Source organism: Vicia villosa, unplaced genomic scaffold (assembly GCF_029867415.1).
Source record: "Vicia villosa cultivar HV-30 ecotype Madison, WI unplaced genomic scaffold, Vvil1.0 ctg.000673F_1_1, whole genome shotgun sequence".
Classification (NCBI taxonomy): domain Eukaryota; kingdom Viridiplantae; phylum Streptophyta; class Magnoliopsida; order Fabales; family Fabaceae; genus Vicia; species Vicia villosa.
Genome location: NW_026705299.1, coordinates 245,335 through 273,311, shown reverse-complemented (window position 1 = coordinate 273,311; position 27,977 = coordinate 245,335). Strand labels below are relative to the sequence as shown.

Sequence of the window (27,977 nt, the reverse complement as noted above, 5' to 3'; positions counted from 1 at the left end):
CATCTCTTCGATGAGACGAGAGGGAGTATCTCTTATCTTTGAAAATAAAAATGGTTGTTACATGTTTTTTTGTAATTTCTTTCTTAGAAAATAAAAATATCTTCTAATGTCACAAACCCCCACCTCTCTAAACGAACAGAGAGCGAAAGAAGGATTTTTGATAGTGAGAGAGACAATGGAGAAAGAGGAATTACGCAGAAGAAAGAATGAGCGATGCGAGAGAATCAAAATTGAGCACTGCATGTACCTACTGCACAGCAGAATGGATTGCGGTTTCTTTGATTTCAGGTATCATTCTTGATTTTCTATTTTTAGTTGAGTTGTGTGTTTTTTTCTTCTCACATTTTGTATATGTTAGCATGAATGGCCATGAAATTTATGAAAATTCTGCTTCTATTTGTTCTTAATTTTTTGGCTATTTATGTTATAAGAATTTGTTGTTTGTATTAGTTAATTGAAGTGTTTATGGTTGTAGTTTTGTATAATAGAAGATGGTTACTTACTTGTTGGTTTTGAAATCTAGGGTTGTTGTGAGTTATTAGTGTTCTTCAGAGTTACTGCCTTGTGCTTTCTATCCTACACATTTTCTTTGAGGGTGTTTGGTTACTCATTAATATTCACTGAGGTTGGGGTTGTCGATTTTTAGGAGGATTTGATGAGGAAGTAAATCATGTTTGCATTATTTAGGTAAGTTAACTTAACCACTTTATAAATTGCTTATTCAAAAATATATAAAATTCTTAAAGAATGAACCAATTCTAAATATATTTTCTAAGAGGAGAGATTGTTATACGGATCATCGCATTGAATTTTTTTTTTGTTAAAATTTGGGTTTGGATTTTGTCCGAGAGAAAAGACAGAGTTCAAAGAAGCATTTTTTAGATTGACGATTTGACGGAGGGTATGGCAGAGAAGATGTGAGGCAGAGAGAGGGGAGGAAGAGAGTGGCTACAGATTGGTGATGGTTAAGGCGGTGAGGATAAAGATGACTTGAGAGGTCCATGGCTTGACTGAGAATTTTCAACACATGGCGAAGCACAAATCAGTGGAGACCAAGGCGGCCAGCCATTTATGAAAGGGGCGAAGCAAAGTTAACAAAACTTTGATCTGACGATGATTAATAGATGACAATATTACCCTGTTGGCAAGTAAAAAAAATATTCAAAAATTAAGATTCAACGATATTTACAAGATTGTGCATCGATACACCGTGTACATTGTATGCTAGAGATCAAAGAAATAGATAAATAAAAAGATTGACCCAAAAAATCTCAATCCACGGTATTTTTTTCCGAAAAAGTACATAAAAAAATAGATAAAACAAATTTCCATAATATTTTATGTGACGGTTACCTCGTCCTTCTAGAAGAGTTCTACTCTTAAGACACCACAAATCTAAATCTTTTGCTATTTCTATGCTTTTGCTTTCTCTCGCTTTCTAGGGTTTCTGCTGTCATTTCAGATTCATACTCTCTTGCTGAAAGGTAATTCCTTTTCCATGCCTATGAGTATGTGTGTTCACAGTTTTTGCACGCAACATCGCGGCTTTATATTTTCTTAGTACAAGCATGGAATTCCTTCTTCCTTCAATGTCTCTTTTCCATATATTCTGATATTTATGTAGCATGATTTGGTCATCAGTGCAAAATTTCTATTTAATTTTTATTGCTCGATGTGATTGTCCTTGCGATATCAAGGTGTGCGGCTTCATCGGCCATATTTGGGTGCCATCTTCTGTTATATCACCATTAATGGCCAGGATTTATACCCTTGATGCGCGCGCGTGTAAACTATTATCAATTTCATTTTTCTTGCATTGGCTTGCCGAATTTTCAAATGGCATGATGTTTCATAAGTTGTATATTGTTCATCCGAAGCGCTATCTGTTAATCATGTTTTGATGGTTGGCAAATTTTCAACGTTTTATTTATCATATATTTTTCAGTGCTTTAATCATAAGACGGTCTGATTTTTATAAGAAATTGATTTCAACTCATTAATGCGCAATTTTCCTTGCATTACCAAACAATTAATCTATATTTGGTGAAGAACTAGTTTTTTTAAAAATGTTTCTTCATGGTGACCATACTTGTGAAGATTTCCAGTTTATGTTTTGATATCACTATTGCTGGCATTGAGCTTTAGCTGTTCTGCCGTTATTGAATGACCACTTTTGCTTGCAATCAGGATCTTATACTTGAGAAAATGTCTAAAGTGAAAACCAATTTGGATTTAATCCAATGGCTCGGATATGACATGTCAATTAAAGTTTTCTCCTATTTGGATAATCCTGGTGATCTTGTTCGTGCATCTGCTGTTTCTAGTTCTTGGAATGATTTTGGTAAGCTATTTGTTTTTTATTGCTTGCAGTGCTAGGATTTTATCATTTGTATCTTTATTAGTTTAAATGTTTATTCATTTGGAAGGTTTTTATGTATGCTATATTAAGTTTGCGAGTTTTAATGGCATGCTTCTGAAAGTGAATTTCTCTAATGCTAAATTGTCCTGTAAATTTTATGTCACTTGTTTCTCCAAACCAGTGAGTAGTTCAATGTTCTCTGGCTTTATTTTGCTGTTCAAGTAGTAATAATATGAAAACGAAATATTTTGCAGTTATTGAAAATGGTCTCTGCAAGCAACTTTGCTTGAAAATGATTCCTGAAATATCTGCTGTTGTTCGAAGCATTGAGGTCGACAACATGATTGAATCTGATGGTGACAAGCTGGGGTATTATTATACAACAAAACAGGAGCGTCTTAATAGAAATCATAGAGTCTATGCACTCCTAGCTTTTGGTCTCATTCCTATCGATGACAGCTGCATCTCACAAGCCATATGTGCATCCAGCACGAATGATCACATAAGAGAAAGCCTTACAAATACATTGGATCCTAGGGATAGTACTGAACATGGCCCATCATATTGGTCAAGTATTGGGCAAAGGGATCCTTCTGTTACCGAGACTTTGCTTTATCGCCTCTTTTCCAAGATATGTCTTGTCACAGAGATTAATGTCCAACCATTCCAAGGTTAGCCCCGTAGATATGTTGATGTATTGTGTATCTCAATTTGAATTGAAAAATAGGTTATGCTGAGGATTCCAAACTTTTGCTTCTGCTGACATAAAATTTGTATTTCTTGTCAGATTATATTAATGATGGCTTTCCTATATATTCAGCTAAAGCTATCCGATTTAGGTTGGGCCGGGAAAGAGACCCCATGGAAATAGATTCAAAGTTTGTTGTTTTACATGATGAAATGACTTTTAGTAGACATATGATATGGACTTATACTTCGCCAGTATTTTCAATGTCTCAGGTTAGTTCTACTATGAACATATGCGGGGTGGTGGTTGACTATCCATTCTAAATACCATTATCTAGTTTTGTTCAATTTTTGAATGAAATTTTACATGCAGTTTTTTTGGATAATGCTAATTGGCTCTGATAAAGTATAAGTTAAAAACAGTTAATTGATTGGGTGGTTAATAAGAGTATGAACTAAGCTTAAAATAGTAAATAGTAGAACTCACACGACACTGTCGACACATACAGAGCGGCTCTATGCCACCAAACTTCCCTCAGTTCTGTGCTATGTCATGACAAGAGAGGGTTCAGTAGGTGCAACCGAGCAGTTAATTGAAATCATCTAAGCTTCTGCAGAGAATACTGTTTGGCTTATTTAAGCGGTATAATACGATTCAAATATCTGGAAGTGTCCAAGAGGGGTACAATACGATTTATTAGATGTTTTACAAACATGTGGCAGCCATTTTCTCCACTGCAGTGATGCTTAGGAAAAAATATTTAGAATAACAATATTAACAAAAGACAAACAATGGATAAAGAAATGGAGATTGTTTAGATGGATTTCTAAATGGAAGAAGCACTTTATGAAGGTTAAGGCAACAATCAGATCTTGGTTCGTTAATTCAATTTTGAAGGTATTGGTAGCCTGGTAGGGCAGAGTAGTTGGTTGGAATAGTAAACTAGTTTGGTGTTTAAAACTGATAGTTATAGGTACTTAGCTCAATTAGTAGCAGAGGGGTAGAAGAGATCATTCAAGTTTGTTTGTTTTTGGATAAAGAGCCAAAAGACAGAACAATTTATTTTGAATTCTTTATCTTTTTTGGTTGAGATTTGATAAGCACATTCTCTTCTTTTCCCTTTAGATATTTTAAGTTCTTTCTCGTGTGGATATCTAATGATATCTTGGTAATTACTTACTCATGATACAAAGTTATTTTTGAGGCGGTGCGGTTTCTCATCTCTCTGTACCTTCTTAAAATAACTAGCATTGTTTTGAAATTTTACCCTTTTGAACTGCATTTTTTAGCTTACAATATTCTATGCTTGTTTATGAAATTTGAAATGCATCGGCGGCATATTGTACAGGAAAACAAGTTGCAACATTTCAAGCTACCTGAACCTGTTCTGTGCAGTGGAGGTTTTCTGCTTGTGGAGCTGTTGGGAAGTGTTCAAAAAAATGAAGATGTTAATTTATTCTACATATGGTATGTTTCTCAAATCTCATCTCTTCCTCTCACATGCATACAAATGAATTAATGTCGTTTGGGTCAAATATTGACTGAAGAAGAGCATTATTGCCAATTTAAATGGAATTGATGATTAGTTGGTCATTGATGGATTTCACAAATCCAGATTGATGAAATGTGTATATTATTCAATAGAAATGATGAGGATAGAAGCTCTACAATGTCCAGAGTCAGAGACTCCTTGTTAGTAGACCAGCTGTTAGTACTTAGTAGGGTGTATGTAGGAAAGGGTAAAAGTAAGAGTTAAGCTTGTAACTAGAACTATTACAGTTACAACTGACGAGTAACTAATTCTGTTAGTAAAACAGAATTAGTTACAGCAATTGGAATTGTAACATGTGAGTAAGAGTAACTAATTCTGTTAGTAAAACAAAATTAGTTTTAGTAAGTGGAACTTTAACAAATTCTGTTAGTAGAACAGAACTATAAACAGTAATTTGAGGGAAGAGTGAGCCAGTTTTTGAAATCTATTGTAATTGGAGAGTGACTTTCTCGAGTCAGCCAGTTTATTGCATACTCTGAGTTCTTTTAGATATCTCTCCTAACCAATTCAATAGCAATAGTCATGAAGGCCTCCTGCTAAAGCTACATCCCTGTCCTCAAGGTTGACATTAGGGAACTGTCTTTGTAGCAACTCTTGATCCTCCCAGGTGGTGTCGTATGTGCCGCTCTTGCCCTTCCATTTGGCTAGTCACTGCCTTACATGCTGTCAAACCTTTTGGATTTCTCTGGAGGCCAGCACCTCTTTAGATTCTTCCATCTCATCTAACAACCTTCAGGGATAGAGGCTTCAACTTCATAATTCCCAATTATTTTAACGGTGATATGTGAAAGATCATTCATATGCATGTCTCTTTTTCACATACCAACATTTTCATCTTCTATGACATTAAGGGTGGTAATTAACGAGGGAGTTAAAGATCTTAAATCTGTTAAGAATTTTTTTTTGTAATATAATTCTTTTCTTAATTTAGATGCATATTTAAATTTTCATTCTTAATTAAAATATTTTGTAACTGATGTTCATATTTCATTTAATTATAATATACTATGCATTAGTGTCGGTGTCCTTTGTTTTTTACATTAACAATGTCGACGTGTCACTGTAGTGTCTGGTTTCCATGTCAAAGTCCATGCTTCTTAGCCTAGAACTACCCTTCATAGTTTCTTCCACTTCACCTTCCTTCAATTCAAACAGGGTTTCATCATCTCCCAACACCACCAATTACAACTGTTTTTTATTTTGCACATTGGTATATTGGGTGATATTGCTCCCCATATCTAAAACATAATTCCCGTGCTCTTCGATCCATCAATTCAGAATATGTAAGATTTTTTATCCCTCTATTCTGTTTGTTGTTGCCTCCTCTCCGTCCTTCTTCCTTGTTTATTTGAAGTGGGTTAAAGCTGGACCCTTGGGCATTCACAAATAGATTGGAATGAAAATTGGGTCCATCGCATTTGGGCTGGTTACCCATACTTGGTCTAGAACCGAAACTTCCTCTACTTGCTCCCGGTTGGTAACCTGACCCATATCGTCATTGAACATTTGGAAATATTGTAATGATACTATTTTCTCTAGTAATATTCTGACTGGAGGAAATGGGAGACATTCCAACTAGGTTTACATCTCAAACTTATCACTTACACTTGTTATTTGCATTCTGTTTGTGTCGAACTTTAGTGTCCATCAAACACATTCACAGTATGATATCACACTTTAAGTAAAAAACTGTCATCTTTGCTTGTATGTTATTCTGATATGATAAATTGGATTACTGTGGTGCAGCATCTCCCATGTTAAAGTCGGTGGACGAATACTTTTTCCAGAATTCGTCACGAGATGAGGAGGATTCGACAGATGGAAGCTGTAGCTTGAAATATTTCCCTCATGAACACCCTAGTTGGTGTGGGTGCGGGTATGTAAACAACTCAGAAGTGGATGATTAAATTAGAGTGTAAGAAATATATGGCTGAACTAAATTGTTTTTACAGTGGCATTTTCAATGATTACTATTTTTAGCACATTGTGTTAAATGACATTAGTGATTTGGATTTATTATAGCATCGATAAGATTCTGAATTTATTTAAATAAATAAAATTTCTTACTTGATGCTAGATACCAAGTTGTTTTATTTTTCCCTTTTAACTGTTTATGCACATATTAGTTTTTACCTCAAGCTAAAAATATGAATGCCACTCATCAAAAAATGTTGGTATCTTTGCAAATTTAGCATTCACCTTCTTTGAGATATGTGATAAATAGCATATACATATTTGTAGTTTTTAAGCACTTATTTTATTTTACTTTTGAAATCTTAGTATGCAGCCTTGCAATTCAAAGAGACTAATTTTACTGTTCATTTACGGAATTTTGTTTAAAGTCAGAGCAAAACTATATATAACTTAACGCATAAATTTGTGCACTTAGCGGGATTTGAAGAGATATTGAGAGGAGCAAACTCTTAGGACTAAGTCCATGGAGAATGTACATTCTTATTGTTGTATAAATTGAGTATATCCTCTGCGCACAACTGTAAAGACTAATCTTCGAGCCGAGAAGGATCATAATAGACGGTAAAGCTCTCTTTCAAGAATTTTAACACTGTTGCATGTCTAGGGTTAAGTTCAGTTCCAGAATCTCTGATTAAGCTGAAAGAGACCCCTATCATCTCAACCAAGTATTTTCAGATAGCGCTAAGTTTTTTTTACCCCTTATAGTTATACAATGTGATTTAATAAAATTATAATATATAATATTTTTTAACAAATAGGATCTTTGGTTGACATTATGTATGATATCTTTTTAAATCTTTGAAATTTAAAGAAACAATTTTTTTTTTGGAACAAAGTCAGATTGAGATCACTTTGTTTCGTATTGTGAAAAAAAATAATTTTGAACAAGGTTAGATTGGGAGCACCCTTTTTTTTTTTGAACAATGCCAGAGATGGAATTACTCGAGACATGACAAAGTGGTTTATACCTTTGTATTTCCATCTGTTTAGTTTATTAACCTAACACTCTTTATTAAATAAATGAATTACATAGCTTTAATAGGAGTCTTTGACTTGCATATCACTTTTCTGAAAATTTATTTCCTAATTACCATCTTTTGAAATTTAATTTTCAATATCTTACTTTTTTTGCTTTTTTTTTTTAAAATTAAAAATCCCTTTCTACAAGACAAATGACCGAAGGTGTCAGTCCCACAAAGGGGTTTGTCATCTACAATGAAGCAATTTGGAATGTTAAGATTAAGAAGGTTTTTTTTAAACAAGGCTTCTTGTCTAAAGGTGGTAGGATGTTGTACTAGCATGATTTTTTAATACTCATTTCGAACTCAATAGTTATTGATGTACGACAAAGTTTTCTTGGACAACTTAAATGTATGGAGAGGACTTCCTGTGTCTCTGTAGCCTATCTTGCCTCAGTCTTTCGGATCTTTGAAGAGATTCACCTCAATACGAGTTTTGAAGCAGTCTTGCCATGATATGATCTTGAGACAACTTGCCCCAATATTCAGATGCTTGGAGCGACTTGCCCCAGATTAATCAACTCTTAGAACGATTTACCGAGCCTTGAAGTGATTTGCTCCAGATTAACTGAGATTTGGAGGGATTTTCCCCTGACCAACAGCGTCTTTAGACGATTTTTCCCTAGCCTATAGAGTTCTAAGGTGGTTTTCTCTAGATTGCATCCTCTACGAATGATCAAATTCCTCATTGTTTGTGCATTCGTTGAAACTTCCTTAATGCTAAGTGTTGAAAATAAAATTGTTATTTTAAGAATGATAGTTCTAATGTAATAATCATGTCAATTTTGAAATAATTATCAAGATGTTATTGTGGGATTCAGTGAATGGATCAACGGTCTGACACAATGTTGGTGAAGACAATGGTGATGAAAGAGAATAATACAAACGAAAATGATAATATATCACAATTATTTTTAACATTTTAAAAAAATGAATTTTTATGGATTAGTCACACTTAATTTTTGAACTAATTTAATTGATAATTTATGTTTAAAAAATACAATTTTTTATTTATTTTGGAAAGATGTAAAAAGATGATAATATAAGACAACGATTTTTAACATTTAAAAAGGGAACCCTTTTCATCATATACACAGGAGCAGATCATCATAACATTTGATGCCAACAAAGACTCAAAACTATTACAACAAATCATTCTCTACAACATTTACACCTTCAACAATTAGCACTATTTTTCACTATTCTAATTCCTTAAAATACACGTTAGGAAAAAGAACACTCACACCTACACAAAAGTAGGGGCAATCATCACACAAGATCCAAGGTTGTTTGACTTTGATCTCAAAATCCAACATTTTTTTCTTCAACAACCCTTTTCCCCAAATGATATTTAATCCGAAAACAGAAAAAAAAATTGCACAAAAATTTACATTTCCTTTTACAAAAATGCTTGATTAAAAAAAAAATACTATTGAGTATGAATAAGCTAAAATTGTTTCAACTTATGTGCTAGCTCCTTAGGACAAATCACTGCCCCATCTATGCAAAGACCACCTTTGGTGTGTGTGCAATCAATTTGGGCCAAAGAAAATTTAATATTAATGGGCCCATTGGGCTTCTCAATGACAAAGTCTCCAGCATGGTAATAGGCCCATTCTCCAGGCCCATTCAAATAACACTGCGAGAGCGAATTCTGACCGTCGGATGTCGATAGTTGAAACCTAATGGGCTTTGTGTTCCAACCATGTACTTGTTCAAGATTGCATACTCTTCGGCCCAATCTCTTTATGGGCTTTCCCAATTGAAGTTTGAAAAATAAACTATAATCCCCTTTTGGAAACTCAAATTCTAGTTCTCCTGATGCTTCCACCCACCACATTTGTTGAAGATATGCCACACTTTTAAACCTGCATGTTCATTAAATACTTTATTATTAATATGTAAATTTTAATTCAATTGACAAAAAATGATATTGTTGTGTTAAACGTCATCATCAGAGTTTGAACTACGATACTCGTAATTATGTATGAGGTTCTACCAATTGTTACCACTTTGTTTATCGACAAAAATAAATTTATTATTTAACTTTTTAAAAAAAGTGATTATTTTTTATTTTTAGTTAATGGTTTAATTAAAATTTAAGAGCACTTTTACCTAAAAATAGGTCATTTTCAATGAGCTACTTGATTGCACTTTTGTTCTTTTATTATCTTGTAGATAGGAATGGCTGACTAGGATAAACTAGTTGGCAATAGACTTTTAATAATATTTAATTGAATACACAGAAGACTTTTTAACTAATGTAACATTTTCTATTTGCAAGTTGCTTGCACTTTTTGTTCCTTTTTTCTTTAATTACATTTAATATATGAATGCTGACTAAGCTAGAGGAAAAAAATAGGTAAAGCAAGTTGTCAAGAATTTTAATATTAAAAAATTAGAGTGCCACATATATTTTTGCTATGTGCCAAGAATATTAATTTTCCTGAAAAGAAAATTACTTAATAGTTTTTCTTTAATTAATATATAATATATTTATCTTGATACAATTGAAGAGAATATTTTTCAAATCAGAAATAGCGAAGATATGCATCAATGAAAATATATATTTTTTTTGAATAATGAAAATATCTCTTATTCTATATTTTAAAAAAAAAAATCTTAATATAAATGGATATTTTTAATTGTAATTTGCTTCATATACAATAATATAAAGAAAAACATAACATATTTTAAAATGTCAAAACAAAATAAAATTAAAAATATAATATGTTTTATTATTTTAATTTTATTTCCATTAAAAAATATTTTTTTTATTAATGTATATTTTTTCTATTTTTCACCATTTAATTTTTCTTTCATATCAAATAAATTAATACAAAAAGTATTTGCACCAACCCTCACCTTGATTCCTCAGTTGGAATATAATTCCAATATCTTCTATCATCAATCCCAGTTATCTTCAAAGATTTTGATGAAATCAACAAACAAACTTGTCCACTACATCTATCCAACCAAACTTCCTAAATAATAACCATAAACAAACAAATTAATACTTTTCAAAACAATATTATAAAAATAATAATTCAACCGCAATTATATCTGCAATATTAATTTTTTTAAATTATAATAAAAAAATAATATAATCCAAATTATCAATATAATTGTAATATCAAAAAACAAAAGCAATAAATAAAATTTGATATCTCAGATCCACTACTAATCAAGAGTTTTGAGTAACTTACTTTTGTGCCCTCATCAAATAAATTGGGTTGAGATAGTTTAGCATAGATCTTTTTCTTGGTCATGGAACAAACTTTTTCTTCCCCAATAATTTTGTTGACAAGAAACTTATAGCTTTGTGGCAACTTAGATTCCCAAACATAATCATCAGAGGAAGCTCTATGAAAAGTTTTATTAACTCTAGCCAATTTACAAATCTCTTGAGGATCCATCTTCATCATAATGGAAGAGATGCAACTTTCTGGAATATCATCAAGACAAGTCTTGGAAGAAGAAAAATATCCATCATGATCTTCATTAATTGTAGAAATACCAGCCCCCATATCAATGAAAAAAATGATAAGAATTTGAAGAATTATGAGATGAAAGTTTAAGGAGAGAAATTGTTAGAGAGAAGGTGGTTCAATAAAAGGTAGTTGTGTTATGGCACAAAACAAAGAACATGTTTTGGCTTTAAAGAAAGACACAAACAAGTGTGGTGGGGATCTTGTGGGAAAAGGTTTTGTGGGAAGTTTCCAATCAAAAAAGAATTAGTAATCGAAGTGGACGTGTACATGAGTGTGCATGGAATATAATATATGGTTTTTGTGAGGTATTAATTATTTTATGGTATTTTATATATTTATTCTAATGGCTCATTTGTGGATATTATGGGCCCTTTAATTTCATTTCCTCCACGTATACATGATGTATTTCTTTCTTTTTTTTCTTCTTCTAAAAAAGAAAGTTCTTGTGGATATATATAAAAGTTGGATTGATGTAGTTTTTTTATTTATTTTATAGAATAATGCTAATTGCAATTAAGAATATTTTTTTACAATATTTTATTAATTTTTAATTTATTCAACAAATAATTTTAAATAAATATGACACATTTATGTCTTATGTTCAAATATTCTAGATTTAAGGTTATATATATATATATATATATATATATATATATATATATATATATATATATAGTTATTTTTATTTTTCCTATATTATCTTTATTTATATATTATATTATTTTATTTATTTTTTTATTTGATAATTTTGTTGGTTTTGATGATGACAACACCTTATGTCAAACTGCATTATGAGAAGTCTTTATCTGTCAACAAATTTCAATGATTATGATATTTTTCGTGAGATCATGATAAAAGTCAATCAGCATTCAGTGAAGTCTTTCGCGATGTTTGTCCAGCAACCTTTGATGATGTCGTATGATCAAAAAAGTTATCTCAAATCTCATCATTAGAAGAGTCAAGTTCCATAAAAAGTGATAAATCCATGTTCAATTAAGAAAGAGAATTTGAAGCTTCAAAGATATGTAAGAGAGAAAGTGTGAAAGTTTGTATGGTTTTATGCTTAATACGTGTCTAAGTGATTAGTTTAATGTAAATGTATAAGAGTAGTTTTTGAGATACTAAGACAACTCACACACACAAACGCATACACATGCACAAATGTTGTGAATCCTTTCTTATTTGATAAAAACACCTAAAAAAACTCCTTATACACATCCTTACTTGATTGCTGACTTGTTTAATCAATTACAAGTGCTTTTTCACACTAGTTAATCTATACAAATTATGGTTAATCAATTAAATCATTTGTAATGCGTCCAAATATATTAAGGAAATCTTTAATCTTTTAATGATGACATAATTCAAAAGCCTCCCATATTTGGCTTGTCTAATCGATTAATACCTAGGGCTAATCGATTAGAACATTAAAAATGTCATGGGTCATTTCCTTTTTGTGCCACTCCTTTTCCTATAAATTGAAGGCTTCTCCTCATTTCATTTTACTCCAAAATTCAAATTTTAAATCATTCTATCTCACTTTCTACTATTTTCTTCACTATTTTTATTATTCACCGAAGTTGTCTTAGTGTCGAGAAAGTGAAAAATATATGTGAGATTTTTTTTTGTACTCTTGTTGTGCTCATCCTATACTTCATTAAAAAAGTGTTGTATCTTGAGTAATATATTTAAGAGATGTTGTTGTTTAATTTTTGAGATTAACTAGTTAAAATCTCTGCCTGATTCTTAAGCTCAACCAGTGAAAAGCTCTGCTTGATTTGGAGATATGTCCATGTAAAATATCTTGTTTGGTTTGGAGATTAACCCGTGTAAAATCTCTTGTTTGGTTTGGAGATTAACCTGTGTAGAATCTCTTATTTGGTTTGGAGATTAACCTATTGAAATCTCTTGTTTGGGTCGTGAAATTAGCTAGTTAAAATCTTTGTTTGGTTGTAAGAAGGTTCATGGGCATAACATGAAGAGCTCACATCTCTAGTGGAACTCTCAAGAGGAAACTCTCGAGAAAATGAGATTCTTTGAAACAAAATATACATTTAATCTGTTTTCTTGATCTTGCGATGAAAAATTGTTGGAGAAGTAAGCAGGAACAGAGATGCTTGCAGAAGTTCTAACTCTCTTTGGTGCCAATAGTGAAGATGATAATAATGTTCATGAAAAACTCATAAAACTCATAAGAATAGAAAGTTAGATAGCAAGTAAAATGAAGAGAAAATATAAGATGGGATAAGAAGAGAGGAGAACAAATTTATGTATTAATAGACTGAATGTAATTGATTAAATGGGCTTTTAAACAATTAGGGCATGATTGCAATCAATTCTGATTAATTGATTGATGGCGGCGATAGTTTTAGGATTGTCTAATCTAGTAGTCCATTAGGGTTAATCAATTATATGACGCAAACTTTTAATTTTAAATGCGCCTAATCGATTAGTCTATTAGATTTAATCATTAAATGCATATTTATTTAGCTTCCTTGGTCAGTTTGGACATTGAATAACAGTTGGACCTTTATATTCTTTCCACATCCTCTTTTCTCCAACTTTGCATCCCTTTGCTTAAGCACATTATTTATTAAAACATATGATTGGTAAAAATAAAATAAATGGACCAAGCAAATAAATAAGCATTTATTAGAGAATTAGTTGGAGTTTCTAAGTTCATTCCCTATCAATAGAGTTTTTTCACAAACGACCCAACATATAAAATCCATCACACATGAAATTATAGGTTTAATACTATAATTTCCACCTTTTACTAGACTCGTCTTGAATTCTAAACTGGGTTGGGTGTTAGAGTGCTAACCTTGCAAGTCTACTCCGCGTCACCGTATCGGAGATCAACACCACCAGTTCATGATCATTCGCCATCAATATACATCAATTTTGGTTCCAGAAGAAAACAATGGCGCCGTCTGTGGCAATTGACTCTTAATTCCCCTGAAATTCCACGAGTAGATCATCTTCAATCCAATGTCAGATCTCTATCGAAACCGAGTAAGAAGACAACAACAAACACAATCTTTATGAGGAAATCTGTGAGATATTCCGATTTTATTACGTCACATTTGATCATCACGGTTGAGGTCCATAACACCACAAAATCTGGTGGTTATCCGTTATCAGAGCGCCTCTTCCAAGAAACCAATGGCAATAAGGCGCGAAATGAGGATCGAGTCGCACTAGGATGTTCTAGAAGCGAGAAGACATGTAGAGCCTAAAGTGCGAAGCTGGGCGTGGTTTTTGCAGTCTCCATCATTGGAAAAACACCTATGAGATACCTTATAGACGGTGGATTTTCTGTAAAAAAAATTGACCTGACATAGCCTGGAAATAAAACCTCAATCAATCTCATCTGAATACCTATCATGGTGGAGATCCATTCACCTTCAATAATTCGATAGCTTGTCCTTGCGGAGTAACATATCTCTTGTACTTAATAAGAAAAATTAGGCAGGAGGAAGGTGCCCCAAGTTTGTGGTAACTTCAAGTGAGAATACCGTCCAACGCATCTTCATTAGCGTGTCTTAGCAGGTTAAACACCCAGACTCTACCCATAGTGATTGTTAAGGGAATAGTGAGAGAAGCTCTTAGGAAATATAACCTCCTACACAACAATGGTTTTAGAGTAGTCCAGATCGAGACTACTCTAGCGAAATCTCTGAGGATAGTCTTCAACATCCCCTTCGAATACACGATTAGCTGAATTTTGGAGGATCGTTGGAGACAAACGTCAACCCTAAAATAAAAAAACTAAAGAAAACAAACTCAATCAACCATCCTTAAGAGACAGTCAAAAGCAGTCATCTAGAAATGACCTAACCTCCTTAGTCATAAATAAATAGGATAACCACAAGAGTGTTGGCCGCCCTATATTTATCAATAAATATACATTCATTCTGATTCAGAAACAAAATAATTGTAATATAATTTTCTTTCTTTGGTTAATATATTTAATTTCCCTTAAAAAATATAAATTGACATATTTATAGTGGAAGTAGACATCACCTTACAATCTATATGGTAGAATCAAATTCAATCTAAGTTTTAAAAACTACTATATCTTACATGGACCAAACAACAATTATCTCCCAAAAAGTCAGTGCTATATACACTCAAGTCGGTCGTATCGATTGTGTTTGTTTTTGTGTAATCATAAACAGAATCTATTATTGGTATTATTGTATAGTGAAACTGTGGCCCAACGTCTCTTTCTCTTTTAATTACTTTTCAGTTTAAATATTACTAGTTGAACTTGAAAGATCAATAATTTTACAAGTATCATAGCTTTTTTAATTTTCTTATTTTATTGTTCTTTTTTTTTATATCCACAAGTTGTGAGAATGTGGAACAATTAATATACGTGGCAGTGAGTCGGCATAAGTGCTGAATAAGCAAATGATATTGAGACTAATATGGATAAGATTAATTTCTCAAACTCAAAGCAAAAAAGCTGAATAGAACAAATCAAATAATGCAACATTCATTTCAACACTTGTTCTGTCTTTCAACACGTTCTTATCAACATGTGTCAAATGTTGCACAAAAGCACATCAACCAAATGTTATGTCGATTGTCAAAACTGTGTGCGACATAGATTATGTATTTTAAAAATCTCAGAAACAGTTTTAGAGGGTTTCTTTAAATACTTTTTTGGCAATACTCGGTAACGTTTGCTTAGACATTTTTGAATTTGGCTTAAGTTAAAGAAAATTGTGTATTATCCAAATGTTGTATTATAATACTAGCAAATTATCCGTGTTCTCGTAGTTAAACTTATTTAATATGGTATATATTATATATAAATTTAAAATAGATTAATTGATTGTAAGATGATCAATAATAATATAAATTTAATTATATTAAATAATTATACAAAAATAAAAAATGGTTCGTGAAATAAAAAGAATTTATATCTTAAATAAAGATAATTATTACTTATAATAAAATAGATATTTTAGTGATAATAAATCGTGAGAAAAAGAAAAATTTTACCATCTGAAAATAAAAATTTTGTGTCTCATAATTATTTATTAAATTAAAATATATATTTTGTGGATAATGACCCGTGAAAAAAAATAATATTTTAACATTTAAAAATAAAAATGTTGTGTGTCAAATAAAGATAATTGTTAATTAAAAAAATATATATTTTGTTAATAATGATCCGTAAGATAAAAATTTAGTTAGGTGCATATTGAGTATTATCAAATTTGATAAAATAAAGTCATAATTTTATTAAAATTTTAAAATAAATCAACTAGTATTTTTAATAATAATAAATAAATATTATTGATTAAATATGTCGTAAAAACAAAAGTAAAGATCAAGAGTTAGTATAATATTTATATACTATAGTTATACATATTCATATATTATAAATAATTTTAATATGCATAAAAAGTATAAAAAATAATTTATGTTATTAATAAATTAATATATATATATATATATATATATATATATATATATATATATATATATATATATATTTATATTTATTTATTTATTTGATTGTATATTATTATATTTATTTTTGAAAAATAAAAATAAAATATGTCTTTCTTTTACAAATATAATAAAAACAATAACATATTTGAAAAAAAGAGTTAGATATATCTATATTTTAATTTTGAGATTTTTTAAAAAATAATTATTTCTTTTGTTTGTACTCATATGAGTTTTTTTTGTTTTGTTTTTTTAATTTATTTATATGCTTTTTTATTTTTTTATTTAAGTTGTTGATAGATCTGAAAAAATAAATAAATTAATAGTTATAAAAAGTGAAAAATATTTGTTTGTATTCATTGTATTCTTTTATTTATTTTTCTACTTTTTCACGTGTTTTATACTTTTTCATTTTCATTATTGATACATTTGAAAAACAAAAATAAATTAGTAATTTATAGTAGAAAAAATAAAATAATGAAATAAAAAGAAAAAAATAAAATAAAAATAAATTTAATTTAAAAGAAGAATGAGATAGTGAGTGAAAGAGTAGAAAGTAGAGAAAAAATAAAAATTGGAAAGTGTTAAATAAAAACTTGACATCCATCAGCATTTCATTGAATTTTTTAACCTTTTAAAATAAAAGAAATTAGTGGTAATTTACATGTGTGTTATATAATATGCCAAATTATTATAATTGTAAACAATAATATGCCAAATTATTAAAAAAAATGAAACTAGTTTTATTTTTTATTTTTAAATTATAATCACATATTACATTATAATTATTACACGCAGAAGAAAATGTATACATTGTAATAAAGAAGAAAAAAACATAACTTTAAAAAAGTTGAAGAAAAGTACAACTTAAGTTCATTCTCCAAATTTCACTTTTCTTTTCTTAATATTAAATTTATATAGTTACAAAGTTAGTAGTGGAATTAAAGAATTCTTAGAGTGATTTGAATAATTCAATCAATAATATAATTTTGATAACAAAATTGTATGAATAAATCAAATTAAATTATATTACTATATCTCTAAAAAGTAAAAAAAATCATAAGACTTAAAAATATAAAAAATATTATATTAAATCGATTTTTTGTGTCTATTAAATATTTTTTATATTAAAAACAAAGGTCAAACAAATAATTTTTTTATTTCCTTCTACTTTTAAATTTTTATTTATAAATTTATTTTTTACTTTAAACTTTTATTGTTTAAAAAATAATAATTATAAGACAACTTCTTTTAAAAAGAAGAAAAAAACAATAAGCTTTAATTTCTTCTATTTGTAATATTTCTTTTTTATTGATTTTCACAATTTCACGTGAGTTTTCACTGATCATTTTCTCACTTCTAGATCCTTCGCATTCTCACTTCATCTTTTATTGCATGAAAAATACTTTTGTGGGTTCAAAATGAAACAATATCTTCCAATCTCTAATTAAAATCGATGACTAATTGGACCATTTTTTTAAAGCAAAAGAGGAAGATATCATAAATCAAAAACGAGTACAAGCCTAAATCCCTTAATGACATATTCTAATTCTAGGGGTACCCAACTTGTCTAATAAGTAGTCTTTAGTGATATCTTTATGAACAAACGTAAATATTCTAAATGACTTGCACTTTAAGCCAACATTAGCCAAGGAATCAGTACAAAAATTGGCTTCTCTATATATGTGTTAGTCAATGTTGATCGAGTAATTCCAACACACTAGCCAACAAGAACGAAGCTTCCAAGGCACCAAGTCACAATTCTTAAAAGCATTTACCACATACATACAATCCATTTCTAACCAAAGTTTGAGAATGTTTCTCCGTTTAGCTTCCTCAATAGCCAAGATAGCCGCAAAAAGCTCCGCAAATTCGGGAGACTCATTACCTAAGAAATCACAAAAACTAAAAACATGATTTGCATTATGGTCACGAAACAGTCCTCCACACGCAGCCAATCTTGGATTACCCAACACCACTCCATCTATATTGCATTTCATCCATCCAAAAAGAGGAGGAGACCAAAGAACCTCCAAGGTAGTAGTAGTCTTCTTAGGATTGATCTGAATTCCAAACCTCTTGAGCAAGGTAAAATTAGACATGGAAGAGTTTGAAACCCGGCTAGAATTGTTTTCAACCAGCTTAGCTTGAGCAGTAACAATGGACACAGATGATTTCCAGCAAGCAACCTTGTTTTCAAACCTGTACTTGTTCCTAACAGACCAAATTTGATGGATAATGCAAGCTATGCCAGCTTGAACCACAACCCTAGATTGAGGAGACCATTTCTATTCTAAAATTTTCCAGCAGTCTGTTAGCTGGAGATTTCGATTGTTGTATATGCTTTTCGAAGACTTAAGTTTCGAAGAGAAAATGGTTTTGATAGCTATTTCTGAGAATGTTATTTGTGATGAAGATTCCTAAAATTGAAGCTGAATCGAGATAGGTGGTCTTCGGGACATAAATGGTTTTCCGAAATACAAGGTTGCTGAAACTTAAAGTATTTCGATGCATTCTCACGAAGAATACGTTGCCACGTATTGAATAAGATTCGGGCGGGAGGTTTTGAATTTCGAAATGTTCTGTTTAAACCAACGAGGACAGATGGCGCCCCAGAGATTTGAAACACATGCATGCGGGCAACGTGACATTTCGTTAGCGTAGGACCGTTAGGGTCGAATTAGTATAAATAAGGGTCTTAGTATTAGGATCCAGGGTGTTCATTTTGTACAAATCACTCACAAATCACTCAAGTATCAAGTGTTAAGAGAAAGAGTTTTCGCTGAGAAATGTACGTATGACACCGACACTTTACATATGTTTGTATTTCTATTACAGAATTGAAGTGTCTTTTAATTTCCTATACTTTTTCGCCCAGTCTTTCTTTTAATTTAAGTCCTTTTACTTTTTCGTTAAGTCTTTCCATTCCTGCAATTTACATTTCTTTTTACATTCTTGTCGAAGTTTTACTTACGTTTATTGTCTAACCGATTTACTTTTCGTTATACATTCATTTAGTTTATTTCACGAAGTTATTTATACATTCACAACATAACCTTATAAAACCAATAAAAAACCAAGAGAACATGAATCAAATCATTCTGAAAGACAACTTTTCGACACATGTCCTAGGATCAATCTAGTCGATCCTGCGAGTAACCAAAGTATACTTATAATTTGGAAGACTAGCGGTTGTTTACCAGAAATCACCGTAAACACAGTCATCAATGCTATTTATCACCAAATTTATTTGAAGATAATTGACAAACCACCTCCAAATATTGCCAGCAAAGGTGCATTCAAAAAACAGATGAAGAGTGGATTCACTACAAGAGTTGCAAAGGCTGCATATAGAAGGGAAGGAGAAACCTCTAGCTCTAAGATTTTCATTAGTTGACAACTTGTTATGAATCAATCTCCACACAATCATAGAATGAGCAGGAGGAGTATCTATATCGCAGACACAAGATTTCCAGAAAGCAATGGGCCTAGGCTTAGCAATGGTGACATAGGCTTCTCTTAAAGTAAGGTGACCATCCTTCGTATTCTTCCAAATGTAGAAGTCTTCCATGTCTTCATCAGGGATTGACATTCCTTCAATGAGATGCATTAAACTAGAAAAGGCTAGTTGAATGTTGCTCTTTATAGACCAGACATTGTTGATCCACCATTCACTAACCTTGGTTGTTAAACAAAATGGTACTTATCAAGTATTTTATGCTTTCAAAGATGCAATCGCTTTGTCGATCTCAATAGTATCTTGCATTTATGGCTCGTATTATGTGTTAAATTTTAAGAAATAAGGTATATTTATTAGTTTCATATTTATCACATTTTGATATTATTTATTACACCATAATGAAAAATTCTTAGGTTGGTTTCATATTTATCACGTTTTGATATTATTTATTACACCATAATGAAAAATTCTTAGGTGGACACAATTCTAAGAAATAGTTTTACACACAACCAATCATAAAATTTTAATTAATTAAAAAATAAAAATTTAATCTTCTCTCTCCTTCATAATCACAACCACTCATGAATCCAATTAAAAAATAAATTAAAATTTAAATACATTTTAAATTTTCTCTCTCCTTCATAATTATTGTGAAAAACGATGTTAAGAACAAAATATAATAGGGAATTAGGGAAGATAAGAAGAACACAAAGAATTAGTTATAACTGCTATTCTTTTACTTTCTCTTAAAACAAGATTACAAGTTTACAAGAATAACAAATAACCTCTCTCATCCTAAATTAGGATTTGCAGCTTAGCAATGATGAGAGACTAGTATGCTATTTATAATAAAATCTAACATACTAACTAATGGGTTTTTTCCACAAGGCCCATTACACAAGCCAACTTAATAAACAAGCTAACTTAACAAATTAGGGTTTAAACACTAAAATCTAATTTAACATACTAACAACCCTAGCATCTTCGACACAGACATGTGAACAACCTTCGACCTCATGCTTAATCCTGTCGAACCAAGAAGCTACCATTCGACCATACTATAGTTCGATCCGATATCTCACAAATCTCCACCTTGGACCTAACTCTACAACGTCAAGGGAACAACTAGCTTTCTTCATGCAGCTTTATCAACTGCATATAGTGGAAAAACTTGCAACTCGGCAATGACTTCTCCGCTGTCGTTAATGCAACATTCATGACTGCCTCTCCCTTCAACGCTTCCAAACAACCCTGCTAAACCAGTAGGGCTTTCATCTTCAAGCGCCACAGGCCGAAATCATTCACTCCGATGAACTTTTCAATCTCATACTTTGTTGACGACATCTTCTCCACGCTCACCGCACCAATTTGTTGTGAAAACGATGTCAAGAACAAAATATTATAGGAAATTAGGGAAGATAAGAAGAACACAAGGAATTGGTTATAACTGCTATTCTTTTACTTTCTCTTAAAACAAGATTACAAGTTTACAAGAATAACAAATAACCTCTCTCATCCTAAATTAGGATTTGCAGCTTAGCAATGATGAGAGACTAGTATGCTATTTATAATAAAATCTAACATACTAACTAATTGGCTTTTTCCACAAGGCCCATTATACAAGCCAACTTAATAAACAAGCTAACTTAACAAATTAGGGTTTAAACACTAAAACTTAATTTAACATGCTAACAACCCTAGCATCTTCGACACAGGCATGTGAACAACCTTCGACTTCATGCTTAATCCTGTCGAACCAAGAAGCTACCATTCGACCATACTAGAGTTCGATTCAATATCTCACAATAATGAATTGTCTTATTTCTATTGGTTGTGACTAAGAAAAAAGTTTTATGTCTGTGTCTATGCAAGAATTCCTCGTTAAACATATGAAGGAATAACAATGCCACGTAGCATTCATCGTCTATTAAATATATATTTTTTATTTTTTATTTATGATCATTTTTAGGCTAAATACACTTATTAGTCGTGCATCATTAGGGGTGCTCGCGGTGCGGTTTGGGCGGTTTTGACGAAAAAAATCATCCGAACCGCAAGAGAAAAAACAGTGCGGTTTGGTTTGGTTCGGTTGACTTTTAAAAAAAATCCAAACCAAACCAAACCAAACTAATACGGTTTGGTTCGGTTCGGTTGGTTCGATTTTTACAAATAATATTTTATTGAGCCATACATACACACACACACACACATATATATATATATATATATATATATATATATATATATATATATATATATATATATATATATATATATATATATATATATATATGACAACTTAATTTTATATTTAGACATTCATACACTAACAAATAACAACAAAACTCGTCATATTTTGACAACAATTTTCCATGTAATATATAAAAATTAAATTAGACAAAAGTGGAATATTAAACATAAAATAATAGCATAAAACAATATAAAATTATTATAATGAAACAAAAAAATAGAAGAGACGAAAGATTAGTGAAGGTGAAAAAGAAAAAGAAAAAGTGTTGAGAGATTAGAGAAGATGTGCGATAAAAATGAAACTGAAATACAGAACATTTACATAAAAATGAGAAGGTGAAAAAGAAAGAATATAGGAGAGTAAAGATTATAGAAGAAGAGGGAAGATGTATGTAGCAAAGAAGGTGAAATAATGTTATTAGAGATTTGAGAAGATCAAGACTGAAATTATATGTGTAAGGATGAGAAAATTGTTCGTATTCATAAGGCTAATGTATAATAGGTTTAATTTTGGGTTGGATGTGAGTTAAGTAAAATTTAGGTTGTAATATAATGCGGTTTGGTTCGGTTTACAAAATACAAACCATAAACCGAACCAAACCGTGCGGTTTTGTTAAAAAATGACCCAAACTAATCTGAACCAAATGCGGTTTTTTACGGTTTCGATTTGTTTTGGTTTGGTTTTGAGCACCCCTATGCATCATATACCTAGGATTTATTTTGGTTTCATAATTTTAAAAATAACCATGATTTCTTAATTATAGATACTTAATTAATTATGTTAGTTATTTTCATTCCTTTTTTTTTCAAAAGGTGTTAACAATGTCTGCGTGACATCCATGTTCGTATTGTGTGGCATCAATATATTTGTGACTGATTAATTGGCAAAACACTGTCACTACTTTTTATATTTTACATGTCATTTTCATCTTCTTCATAGTTTAGACTTTAAAGGCTGGATATGATTCGGGTTCGGTCAGTTTATGCGGTTGAGTGCTGAATTGCAAAATCAAAATCTGGTTATATCAGTTTCAATTTTTTTTACAGAAAAAAAAGACAAAATCAAATCGAGATTTGTTGGTATCATATAGATTAATATTATCAACAAATAAAAATGAAACCTTGAGACAAAAGAACAAATAGAACGGAGGAATAAAAAATAGAAAAATAATAAACTTATAGCAATAAATATTAATTAGAGACCATATTTGTTGTTGTGAGAGTTAAATTTAATAAATATTGGTTGATAGCATGTGTAGTGGTGGTGAATTGAAGCCAATGAGTATTTATTATATCATTAGAAATGATAAGCAGGTGGTTGTTGAAAATGGTAGTGACAATGATGTCAAGGAGCGGTGTGAAAGAAGGTGGGAAGAAAGAGGTGAGAGAGAGAAAGTATGGTGAGAGAAATAAAAGATTTAGATTTTTTCTTTGTTTATTCAATTTAACTAATTTTCAAAGATTTATGACAATTGCATAACTATACTAACAATTTAGATTTTTTTTCCTTCATGCTAGCTTTTGAAGACATCGCCTTGTGTTAAATTTTAGAAAGTTCACGTGTCTTTTTCAATTCTCATGAAGAATGAAAAAGATTCTCAATATGGAAACATATACGATATTGAAACAATCAATCACAAGTGTTCATGAGTTTTCGGATGAGATCATACAACCAAGAACGAAATCCAAAAAGGGTTCCACAAAAGGTGAAGATTTATTATCTCGCTTCATCAAAACAAAGGAAGACTCAGAGGAGTTTCTTCGTGATACCATGATTAGCTTATGAATTTGAAATTGATAGGGTTTAAAACTTTGAAGCTCGGAAAGATCAATATTTTGTTGGATTTTATTGTTTTTTTGTGTTATGCTAAAAAATAACATTTTCTCAAGAATTTATATTTTTCCATGAATTTAATAAATTTTGTCTCGATGGATTTATGATTTTATGGATTTTAAAAAAAAAGTGATTATGTTTTTTTTTCTTTTCAAAGTTTCCATGATGAAGAAATGAAAATAACATTCAAAATTCGTAAGTGGTCAGCTTTTTTCGTTGTTAAATCAAGACACAAAAATTGGTTCAAATCATGTTGCAAACACCATGACAAAAATATATAACATGTATATACCAAATATTCTACGTCAGTACCACATGTCAGTACCACATAGCCTTATTTATTGACTTTATTTACGAAATGAATGAAAAAAAACACTAATATAGTTCAATTTGTTTAAGGACGACTAATGTAATTTAAAATTATGAGACCAATATAAAACTCCAACATAAAATACGTGACTAAAGAGAGTACTTAGTCCAATTTTTAATCTAACAAAAAGTCTATCAAATATATAAAATAAATGAAATAAATGTTTTATTAGTGCAAGTGTGGGAGTCTGAACAAGTTAATAGATAAACTCAAATACAAGTGAAGTAATTTTTAAAAAAAATATCTAAATTAGATCCAAGTTTGAAAAATAAAATATTACCTCAAAATATTTAAATGGCTAACTAACTTGAAATAAATGAGTTAATTATAAATATTTAATTTAAAAGACTAAAAAATAAAGTGAGAAGGAAGGAATTTAAAAACAATGAAAGACATATTTAATATTTTGAAAACCTTGAGTTTATTTAATATCTCTAGCATACTCAAGGCATTAAATAAAGTGACAAGGAAGGAATTTCATTAAATAAAGTGCCAAGGAAGGAATTTGAAAACAATGAATAGCAGCTTGTATTTGTGGAGTCAGCAAGGCGGACAAAGTTAAAGGCCCCAGTAATTAGAACGAAATGGGTATGAAAGGTGTGAGTATCTTCTCTGTTGTCATTAGAAAATGGAGTGTCAAAAGAAAAATTTCTAGAGGAATCTCCTTCATCCGGAGATCCCAGAGAGAGAGCCTTTTCGAATCAAATTCATCAGTTATATATATGATCTCATGGACTAATTGATTAGGAATTAAAGGGGAAGAGTTTGAATCAAAAGATACTCATGCCCTAACTACGGGAGACTCATCACTCTCAGAATGGCTAGTCAAGCTAATGAGACTATCACTCATCATTCCGAGAGTTGCAGCAATTCCGCTGGGACATTGGAAAATTTTGATTTAATAACGAAATGTATAGTATTTAATATACTATTATTTTATTTATAAAACCAATTTACAACAATTTTGAGGCCCCAATTTATTTGAGGCCCTGGGCTATGGGCCTGCTTGCCCTGGCCCAGGGCCGACCCTGCCTTGAGGTAAGAAGGATACCTGATAAAGCAGAAGCTGGCGAGAAAATAAATTATTACGCGGAAGAGTAGAAGCTTTGTTCAAGGAACTACAATCACTCTGGTACTCTTGAGAAAGAAAAGAGAAATGCACTCACAAATAAAAATTGACTCTAAAAAATTACGAAAAGTTCCTCAACACTAAAAAACCCATATATATTACTATTGAGAAAGAAAAGAGAAAATACACTCACAAATAAAAATTGACTCTAAAAAATTATGGAAAGTTTCTCAACACTCGAAAACCCATATATATATATATATATATATATATATATATATATATATATATATATATATATATATATATATATATATATATATATATATATATATATATATATATATATATATATATATATATATATATATATATATATATTTGTGTGTGTATGTGTGCGCGCGTGTTGAAAGAGTATTGTGGTACTTTTTGTTTATCGTTTCCACAGGGATTGAAGCGATATTACCGCCGTTCTATAGTTTATTTTGTCGTGAGTTAAAGTTAACATAGGGTTTGGTTTTGATTTTGGTAACGTAGCTCTTCGATCTCATGCAAAAAGTTTTAAACTTAGTATGTGGTTTTAAAAGATGGTAAAAGAATGTCAAGATTAGATTTTTGATAATTTACTTCTAAGGTATTTTCTTGATCAAATATGTGAACTCATGAATGATACATATAATCACAATCCTCTCAATATGTTTCATGTCTAAACCATATTGTGAGATTTGCCATTTTGATCCTTAAATGATCTTTCAACCTAACTATCAAAATGACAACATTCAAAGCTTAATATAGGTGAATATCAACTCACAAAACTATTTCTAAACTTTACTTGTTGATAGATAAAAAACCTAGGTCAAGACTTGAAAACATTTTCTCAAATAGAATACAAATTTCATAAATAAATAAACACAAGGTTTATCACCATATATATATCATCACTTGTTCACATACAAAAGATCAAAAGAAATACAAACTAAAAGCAAATCATCTACCTCTAATCTTGACACCAAGAAGGTTTAGCCACCCATTTCCATGGTGACTTGAGCAACAAGCAAACTATCAAGCTTTATGAACATCAAAATGGAAGCCTCCAAGATTGATGGGTAAAAACTTGATTTTAGTTAACAATGGAAGTTTTAGGGTTTTCTCACTCAAAATTATAGGTTTTGATTTAAGAGAGAGAAATTAAAGATGGAATAGTTCTCAAAATATCTAACAAGCACTATATAGCATGGCACATCTGCACACATTCGCCCGGCGGAAGAACAGCTTCGCCGGGCGAAACCCACTAAACAGGCCACGTGACCTAGATAGTACAACTAAGGAAACCAAAATAATATCTTCTTCCGCCCGGCGAGCCAGATACTCCGCCGGGCGCTCCAGAACAGAAAGATGGCCAAAAAATGAGCTTCTTCGCCCCTGGCTCGCCTACCACTCGCCGGCGGAGCTTCGCCTCCAAGCCTTGCGCCGGGCGAAAACAAGCTAACACTGACACCTTCAGAGTTGCCAAAATCCTCGATTCTTCGACTTTTTCCCCGATTTTTCTGAACTTTTGCTATCACCAATAACTGAAACACTAGAAAATAGATCAAAATACTGAATATTTACATATGACAAAAATCACTTATTTACATAAGCTATTCTTCTAAAAACATAGAAAAAGGGGTAAAAAGTGTCTTAAAAAACATATGAATAGAAACCACAAAAGACACTCAACAGCGCGCGAAGGTAAGTGTTAGAATAATAATGTAAGTGTGAGTAAGTGGGGAATAGTCTCACATTGGATAGAAATGTGGTGACTTGAACATTTATAAGTGGAAGAACCTACTCACCTATCACCTTAAGGTTTTAGGTGGATAAGTGATGTGCCTCTCACAAATATGTCTAGTCCTACACTATGTATCAATGCTCATAGTAAAAACTTCCCCAACAAATGGTATCATGATGATCCTTTGGTTAGAGAAAGGGACCGACTCACTTGTGTATCGAAATGTCCAAGAAGTGGTGTCCCGTTGCAAGGAGTCAACGACGGTACAAGTGTGAGGGGGAGCATTGTGGGCTCACACTTGAGGGGGAGTGTTAGAATAATAATGCAAGTGTGAGTAAGTAGGAAAATAGTCGCACATTGGATAGGAATGTGGTGACTTAAACATATATAAGTGGGATAACCAACTCACATATCACCTTAAGGTTTTAGGTGGATAAGTGGTGTGTCTCTCACAAAGATGCCTAGTCCTACACTATGTATCAATGCTCCCTAATGAAAAACTCCCCTAACAAATAGTATCACGAGCCTTTGGTTCAAGTAAGGGACCGACTTAGTATCGAAATGCCCAAGAGAAGGTGTCTCGTTGCCCAAGAAAAGGTAACAGCGGTACAAGTGTGAGGGTTGCATTGTGAACTCAAACTCGAGGGGGAGTGTTATAATAATAATTCAAGTAT

General features: G+C 31.2%; 2 protein-coding genes across 5 annotated transcripts; one reads left to right on the top strand and one right to left on the bottom strand.

The window, feature by feature from the left end:
• The first annotated feature begins 60 nt into the window (after nt 1-60).
• LOC131630330 (F-box protein At4g00755-like) lies at nt 61-6,650 on the top strand. Of its 4 annotated transcripts, none has more exons than XM_058901118.1 (6): nt 66-1,484; nt 2,188-2,341; nt 2,614-3,030; nt 3,147-3,319; nt 4,396-4,514; nt 6,346-6,648. In XM_058901118.1, exons 2-6 carry the CDS (start codon nt 2,206-2,208, stop codon nt 6,401-6,403), a joined length of 903 nt encoding a protein of 300 aa, XP_058757101.1. In that variant the 5' UTR covers nt 66-1,484; nt 2,188-2,205; the 3' UTR covers nt 6,404-6,648. The 4 variants fall into 4 exon arrangements, with proteins under 4 accessions (XP_058757099.1, XP_058757098.1, XP_058757101.1 ...); XM_058901117.1 differs by having other exon boundaries at nt 67-288; nt 6,346-6,647; XM_058901116.1 differs by having other exon boundaries at nt 61-2,341; nt 3,180-3,319; nt 6,346-6,650.
• A 2,353-nt stretch (nt 6,651-9,003) lies between these two features.
• Nucleotides 9,004-11,328, bottom strand: LOC131630367 (F-box protein PP2-A13-like). The gene is made up of 3 exons (XM_058901154.1): nt 10,799-11,328; nt 10,458-10,576; nt 9,004-9,460 (listed from the first exon to the last, which is right to left on the bottom strand). The coding sequence occupies exons 1-3, from the start codon at nt 11,117-11,119 to the stop codon at nt 9,040-9,042; spliced, it is 861 nt and encodes a 286-aa protein (XP_058757137.1). The 5' UTR covers nt 11,120-11,328; the 3' UTR covers nt 9,004-9,039.
• Between the last annotated feature and the right edge of the window lie 16,649 nt (nt 11,329-27,977).

Excerpts from the sequence above, each read along its gene's own strand:
- LOC131630367 (XM_058901154.1), bottom strand. The coding sequence starts at position 11,119 with ATGGGGGCTGGTATTTCTACAATTAATGAAGATCATGATGGATATTTT. Across the intron at positions 10,577-10,798 it reads TATTTGATGAGGGCACAAAA|GAAGTTTGGTTGGATAGATG; the intron begins GTAAGTTACTCA and ends GTTATTATTTAG. Across the intron at positions 9,461-10,457 it reads ATTCCAACTGAGGAATCAAG|GTTTAAAAGTGTGGCATATC; the intron begins GTGAGGGTTGGT and ends ATGAACATGCAG.
- LOC131630330 (XM_058901115.1), top strand. The coding sequence starts at position 2,164 with ATGACCACTTTTGCTTGCAATCAGGATCTTATACTTGAGAAAATGTCT. Across the intron at positions 3,031-3,146 it reads TAATGTCCAACCATTCCAAG|ATTATATTAATGATGGCTTT; the intron begins GTTAGCCCCGTA and ends ATTTCTTGTCAG. Across the intron at positions 4,515-6,345 it reads GTTAATTTATTCTACATATG|CATCTCCCATGTTAAAGTCG; the intron begins GTATGTTTCTCA and ends ACTGTGGTGCAG.